At 37.0% G+C, this 7,934-nt stretch overlaps 1 protein-coding gene across 3 annotated transcripts in view; it reads left to right on the top strand.

Annotated features, from left to right (window-relative positions):
- Positions 1-702: 702 nt before the first annotated feature.
- Positions 703-7,934, top strand: part of LOC110442992 (tetratricopeptide repeat protein 17-like) — a 56,506-nt gene continuing 49,274 nt past the window's right edge. For all 3 annotated transcript variants that reach the window (XM_021486914.1, XM_021486913.1, XM_021486912.1), the window contains exons 1-6: positions 703-812; positions 2,786-3,045; positions 3,439-3,550; positions 5,931-6,047; positions 6,497-6,606; positions 7,032-7,179. In XM_021486914.1, the coding sequence (XP_021342589.1) occupies positions 705-812; positions 2,786-3,045; positions 3,439-3,550; positions 5,931-6,047; positions 6,497-6,606; positions 7,032-7,179 (855 nt within the window). In that variant the 5' untranslated portion in view covers positions 703-704. The remainder of the gene's footprint in view (positions 813-2,785; positions 3,046-3,438; positions 3,551-5,930; positions 6,048-6,496; positions 6,607-7,031; positions 7,180-7,934) is intronic.

Here is a 7,934-nt window from a genome sequence, read left to right as displayed (position 1 = left end):
ATGTGTTGAAAACTTTGAAGCCAATCTCTGATGAAAAGTAGCTATGCATTATTATCTAAACTATATATATATATATACTCAACAACCCTTCTAATTGTGGGAATCCCAATCTTGCTTGCCAAGACATGCAGAGTGGTTGAGTCGAAATATCATTAATTCCCCGGCTTGAGGTCTGTTTTTAACATGTTTTTTAGTCTTTGATCCACTTGAGAAAGTTATAAGACAAATATCATAAATCTAGACCTTATAGTCTATTTACAATATTTGACCTGTAACCTACAACGTAGGTCAAGGTCACACATTTGAACAAACATCATCCTTTTCACCTTTAGGATACATGTTATTATACCGATATTTCTCCTATACCTTATAGGTCTTAATAAGACAAGACGTATAATGTTTCTAATACGGTATCAAAGTGTCAGTACCTGGAAGTTTCAGGACCCGGAAGTTTCAGAGCACAGTAATTAAATCTATCTAGATTTAAAATGCCGGCGTGAATGTAATATCCATGTCTATAGTTTATTTAACAGGTGCAGTCTGTATTAAATTAAAACATCGTGCATCAGGCGATGGACGTCACTGTTTTATCGGTTATCAAACGATCGATAAACTCGCTAATTTTGACACGTAGTGTCAGCTCGTTTGTTGTAGCCTTGGTGCGGAAGTCGCATTCGGTCATGAATATTCATTAGATTCACAAGATGGCGGCGACTGTTTTGGTTGTGGTGTTACTTGTGGCCCACCACTTTCCGATAGCTGGCGGGTCGTCGCACTGGGTTGTCACTGAGGAAGGCCTAGTGCGAGCTCAGGTATAAATCTAACGGGTATTCTTGTCTGATGTGACTGTATGCGTTCTCACGGATAAATACCGCCATAGTTTTAATTTGCCTATTCTAGTGTCAAGGTGCACTCGCTCGACTGTCCACACAAATCGATATCACAGGAAGACCTATTGCCTCTCAAACTGTGACACCTGTATTACTCCCCTATACCTGTTATCAACATAGCTGCATGTATGCCTCAATGTGTGTTGGCGCTGTTTAGAGATGCAATACATGTACCACGATTCTGAATCTACAGTTGACATGAAGACTTTGGACGAGCACCTGTTCAAATTTGCAGAAATCTGAAAGATCCTCAAAAATTCAATATTTTCAGCATACTGACATTTGAGAAAGCATAAACGATTCAGGGAAAATACTTTAACGATCAGTGTCGATAGCTCATATCATATAAGACAGAGGCAAAGTACTAATATTTCGGATAGGGGTGATATTATAGTAAGGGGAGATAATTCAAAAACAAGGCAGAGTATATAGTTGGTTCACGCTTGTGCGACTACTAATGTGTCCATAAAGCGAATGAGTTAAATATTTCTGGTTAATTTGACATCAGTAACACATTTAACACATCCAAATCAGGGCTTTTTTTCTGGGCCAAGAATTTGAGTCCTGGTAAAATCCCAATGCTGAACAGAAAAATTATTAGTGCAATATTTCCCCAACAATATCTTTAAAATTTCCCAATCACCTGCGTGACCCACCAATCCGGATATTATTTTGTAAAGAAATGATCAAAAGAAAACCAGAAAACTGGCTATTGAAAAAGGAATAACGAGCGGACAAGTAGTAAACCAGTGTTGCATGTTTGTATTTTGATTGACACTTAACACATACACTGAGCATGCAGATCGATACGTGGATAACAGATCTAGATTTCCAAATCAACATCAATCGACAATGGCCTTTTACCAATTCACCCAGAAAAATCCCTTGCATTTCACATTCAGTGTATACTGCAAATTCTGGTAATGTTGTGCATCTTATGCACTAGTCCGAATTATTCTGATGTTTTATCGACTTTTTTCATATCGATTAATTGGCGACAGACCGATATGAAAAAGTAAAAAAAACGTCGAATAATTCGGACTACTTCTGCACCTGAATATCTACGTACATTAAGTAATGTTCCGTAGGACATAAATCTGTAAGAAACAGGTACGTATATCACAGTGAAGTTGAAGGGTAATATTGTGGTAGCAATTGTCCCATAGACACTTGTGTAAGATAAATAGTAAAGGGCTGTGAGAAAATTTTCTTTTTTACCTATTTTGGTTGTAAAAACATAGAAAAAAAGCAATGTACATTCTGTAGCTGTATTACAGTTTGTATGATCAATTAATTTATAATTTCTCGCTGTTTAGGAAGGGACAGAGGTCAGTAATCTAAATCCTACAGCAATTCAGGATTTCATGGTTTGAAAAATGTATAGTGTTTTGTCAAATTTGTTTTAAGCAACTTTTTTTTAAAGTTTTGTAATTATATTGAAATTTTTACTGCTTTTTAATTGTTTCAATCCTCCTTATAGAAAATAAAGATTATTGTAGCATATCAGATAGAAATTAAGTAGTACATGTATATAGGTATGGTTTTGTATGAGTTTGCCTCAAGCTCTCTTCACCAAATTGAGAGTCCAACAGACCAGATCATGGTGACATGGGGGTCCCAGTTAGAAAGGAAAGGCTATTTGATACCTGGTACATTGTTATTCATTACCAATCACTGCAGCAATTATTTTCATTGGTCCATAAAAAAAATATGTAACAGATATGTGCCCAGGTATCCAAGTTTAAGGGGTCTGGTAAATCCTAAACTCGGGAAAGATTTGTCTTACTAGTATATTTCACTTGTATTTGAGTCAAATTTAGATTCTGAAAAGTATTTAGATAGGTATTAATATACCCTTGGTAAATAATCAATTTTGCAAATTTCTCCTGCTTTAGGCTGACACTGTGTTTAACCTGCGACGACCCTATGACCTGGTGGCCTTCATGAAACAGGATGATAGGACAGAGATGCTGGAAGGTCTGAAGGAAGAGTTACTGACAAGAAAAGATGAGATTGACAAGAACGAAGATAGGGACACGGGTTTGGAGCAGAGGTTTTACAAAACAGATGCAGACTGTTTAAAAGCGGGTAAACCACTGCCAGAGTTTGACCTCTATATAAGTACGGTACTTCCGCTGGAGAACAAAGGCATCAGGTATATATACTGCATTTTAATAGAATGCAGGGGTTTAAATGAAGTACAATAAAAAGCATGTGTGTTCGAAAAGAAAATTCTCAAGTTAACATTAAATTGTGGAGAACAATCACAACTTGGGAAGGAAACTGCCATGTGGCATCATTTACATGTTAACAAGGAAAGTCCCTGGATCAGGGTTACCTGTGAAATCCCCCACCCCCACCCCTCTCAACTTCTCTTATTTACTGAATAATCTGAAAACATTACTACATGTATTAAAATATTTCCACTTTTTTTAGGTTATTCGCTATTAAAAAGTTTCTGCAAGATATATCAGGAAATGTTGAAAGTGGCTTAATAAAGTTTTCTAGTGATACCAGTTAACCATGTCTGACTTGTTTGTGTTTTTAGACCAGAGGAACATATAGACGTGAATCAACCTCTACACAGTATACATTCCCCACCCGACTGTACACTATTCTCCGAGCTTGACTACAGTATACACGCCTTCGAACATTTGGAGGTAAGATTATCCTTTATTGTGATATTAAACAGTGATGATTCGAATGAAGGGAGACATATTGTATTAGTACTGGTTCTTCTTCTTCTTCTTCTGGTTCTTTTAGTCTCAACTTGTCGGGGCCATCACTTTGAAATCGTTTAAGATATCTTGATGAAACTTTAGGTATGCATGCATCACCCACAGAATGTGTGCAGTGCATTGGAATTAGGTCACTGTGATCTTCACCTCAAGGTCAAAGGTCAAATAAGTGCATTATTTTCAGTAATTTCTTGTCCGGCCCGAAATAATAAACTGTTAAAATATCTTTATCAAACTTGAAGTATACATGCATCACCCACAGAAGGTGTGCAGTGGACTGGAATTGGGTCTCGTGCTTCACCATATACAGAGTTATGGCCCTTTGTTCAATTTTGATACCAAAGTTTGTCTGGAGCATAAGTTCCATGTTATTTCACCTACGTTGACCAAACTTACCATATTTATGTATCTTGGTAAGGCCGAATCTCTCCCACTAAAATCAGGTTTTGTTTCCCACTATAAACAGAGTTATGGCCCTTTGTTTATTTTTAATACCGAAGTTTTTCCACGGCATAACTTCCATGTTATTTCACCTATGTTGACCAAGCTTGCTATAGTTTTAATGTATCTTGGGAAGTAGGAGTGTCGCATTCTAAATTCGGGTCTATATAAAGAGATATGGCCATTTGTTAATTTTATATACCGAAGTTTGTCTATTGGCTAATACTGTCTGATGTAATCTCTAGTCAGACCGACCATGATCTCTGTGTGCTAAATTTAGAACTCCAAATTTATATAAGACAATCAGAGAGGACCGTGGTTCCAGGAGTCAACAGTGGTTATTTCCCAACACTGAATAATGTTTCGTTATCATGGATAATCTCGTTCAACCAGACGCTCTGTTCAATTTTGAATGGTACGGGACCAAAACTCTGGACAGTTTCTATTATTTATTAATCAATACAAACTACTAATGTCCCTTCAAATATAATGTTGTTCTTTTTTAGTGTCTAATTTCCGTAATTATGAGTGTCTATGTGAATTATTTTGTCCCAATAAGTCATATCCATCAATAATAAAATGAGAAGTCATATCCGTCAATAATACAATTAGAGCCTAACAAAATCATACTAGTTAAACTGATGTATGAGACTTTAAAAAAGTTTGCACTGAAATAAATGCCTTGTCATGATCATTATTTTGCATTTACACTTGATAAAACAAAACTTGTAGTAAATGTATAAAACAAGTTTGCGTTGAAATGCCAGCTATAAAAAGGCAAATATCAAGCTTGTATCATATTAATATGCCTTGTTATTTTGCAATTATACAAAATTAGTTTCCGATTCATGCAGAATGTTACAGTTTACAAGTGTATGTCAGTGCAATTTTAATATGTATTTCTGATTTTGACAAAGTACCAAGCTGTTTTTTGTATGTCAGTCATGTAGCTGTGCAATTTACATATATTTTTCTGATTTAGAGGGACTATTTTTGACAAAGTACCAAGCTGTTTTTTAGCCTCAAAATACCCCAGAATGCACCACAGAGCTTCCAGATTTCCAAAAAATTCCAGGGGAGGACCCCCGCACCCCCCTTTGCAGCTTGCTGTTTGTACCCCAACAATTCCTTACCTGGGGGTATAATGTACCCTGTGTACTAAAAAAAATAAGGGGGAACAATGATGTATACACTGTCCATTTATTACAATATCAACATCTGACAATATACAGTTCTACCTCAAATAGACAGTCTACTTCAAACTGTTATAAATACCAGATTATTCTTTCACAGATACAATGTTCACCCCCAATATTACCAAAAATTTCATTTCAGCTTATTGCATGTATAGACAAACTAAATTTACAATTTTTAGACTAAAGCTTGTTTCAGGTGAAAACACATCTAGTATTATTATGATATATATGTATGTATAGAAAGCATGAAAACAATTCTATAACCATGGTACATTGTACCAGTAATTAGTGTAATGATGAATAAATGATTAAGATATAAAACAACATCTTATTAGAATGTAAATACTTTATGAAAAGTTCTTTTTACACAATCAATAAGATTTTCTATGTAACGTTTCTATGACTAGTATGATATGTACACTGTCACCTTCATCAGACAAATGACCAATGAAGCGTATGCACACAAAGGTGTAAATTGTGTACGAGTTGTCCACAAAATTGATGTTGATACGGCTACGCTTAGCGTATGTACAATAGTTGTTAAATATGTACCGAAATGACTCGATTCAGCTACGCTTTGTTTAAATGTTTAGAAATAGAAAGTAAATGCTGCCTATTGTTTGCATGGTTACCAAAACCTGACGTTTTGTTTACTTGGTTGCTAGGGTATGAAGGTGCGGGACTTGTTGTCGGGGACGCCTGAGCTTGGCCTAAAGAATGCCATCACCTACCAGGACGATGTAGACCAGTACGGTAGTAGGGTGTACCATGCCCTGCTCAAGGTATGGTCGATGCTTCTACCCTAATTTTCATTATCACTATTTACAAAGCCCCTGGATCCTAATTATTTTAACCAGACGTATTCATTTGTAATTGAATAATACGATAAATAAGTACATGTACCGGTATTCATTCTTAGAATATGAAACTGTGCTCTGAAGACAGCCTCCCTTCGGCCGAAACATGTCAGCACGTAGGATGTAAATCAAACATTACATTTTGGACGGGATTCAGTGGTGTTATTGCTCATCATTTCTATTTTCATTACAGGAATTGGTCATCTATAATATTTATAATATAATATGTTGTCCCTCGTGCCCAATCCCTTCACTGTATGCACTATGGCATGGCAATGAAATAAGTTTAAACTAAAGATTAAAATTCTATCCTTTAAAAAAAGAAAATAATGTAAGACATTGTTTTTTTAACTTTTTTCAAATCTGTTTTTCAGAATGACACATCCTGGGTGTTGTATAATATGGCAGCATTTTATTGGAGGATAAAGGGTGATCCCTACCAGGTGATAGAGTGTGTTAGACGGGCCCTACACTACTCACCCAGGTGAGAACAAATTCAAATGAAATTTGACCTACTTAAGTAGCCAGCCATCATCAGATGGTAGGGTGTTCAACTTGCTCTTCATCTGTTCAGCTTTTCTTAATTTTCTGTTTTAAAAAAATGGTATCAATTAGGATTGTCTTATATCATGTCAGAATTACCTTTCGTCTACAGAACTGTCGTAAAAGGAAATTAAAGTAAGGAAGCATATACCCTTAAGCAGATTTGTTTTTGATACATTGACCTACACACATGAGAAAGGTGTGGTATTAATGAGTTCAGAAAGTCACAGTAAGGTAGACAACGTCTTTAAGCACATATAATCTTGTGACTTACGTACACCAAAAGGATGTGGCCTCATTAGTTTAACAGGTCACAGTAAGGTAGCATACATCTTAAAGCACATTTGTGGGTTTTTTGGCCAACAGACAACAGAAGGACGTGGCCTTAATCAGTTTAGCCAACGTTCTGCATCGAGCTCGCTATTCCAACGAGGCAGCCATTGTTGTCCATGCAGCTCTCGACATCTCCAAAGAACGAAACGTCAACCACTTCACTCTGGGAAATATCTATGCTGTAAGTTCCTCACTTTATATGATCAGTCATAAATTACTTCGGTAATGTGATATATATAATATTTCATGGTTATCACCTTGAAAAGCCTATGTATATTTCACTTTGTTAGCTCACCTGGTCCAAAGGACCAAGGTGAGCTTATGCCATACCGTGGCGTCCGTCCGTCCGTCGTCCGTCAACAATTTCTTTAAACGACTTCTTCTTAACCACTGATTGGAATTTTACTAAATTTGACTGGAAGCATCCTTAGGTGGTAGGGAATCAAAATTGTACAAATGGTGGGGCTGACCCCCCAGGGGGCTGAGGGGCGGGGCAAAAAGGGGGCAATTTGGCTATATTGCTTTATGCGACTTCTTCTCTGGAACTAAGAGATGGATATCAACCATATTTGCCTGGAAGCATCCCTAGGTGGTGGAGATTCAAAATTGTACAAATGGTTGGGCTGACCCCCCAGGGGGCTGATGGGCGGGGCCAAAAAGGGGGCAATTTGGCTAGATTGCTATAAACGACTTCTTCTGTAGAACTATGCACTGGATATCAATCATATTTAATCAAAAGCATTCATGGGATGCAGGGATTCAAAATTGTACAAATGGTGTGGCTGACCCCCCAGGGGGCTGAGGGGCGGGGCCAAAAAGGGTTATTTGGCTATATTGCTTTAAAGCGACTTCTTCTCTGGAACTAAGTGATGGATATCAACCATATTAGACTGGAAGCATTCCTAGGTGGTGGGGATTCAAAATTGTACAAATGGT

This window comes from Mizuhopecten yessoensis, unplaced genomic scaffold (assembly GCF_002113885.1).
Source record: "Mizuhopecten yessoensis strain PY_sf001 unplaced genomic scaffold, ASM211388v2 scaffold716319, whole genome shotgun sequence".
Taxonomy (NCBI): domain Eukaryota; kingdom Metazoa; phylum Mollusca; class Bivalvia; order Pectinida; family Pectinidae; genus Mizuhopecten; species Mizuhopecten yessoensis.
Note: the sequence above shows the minus strand (reverse complement) of the source record. Positions and strands in the feature narration are given on the sequence as shown.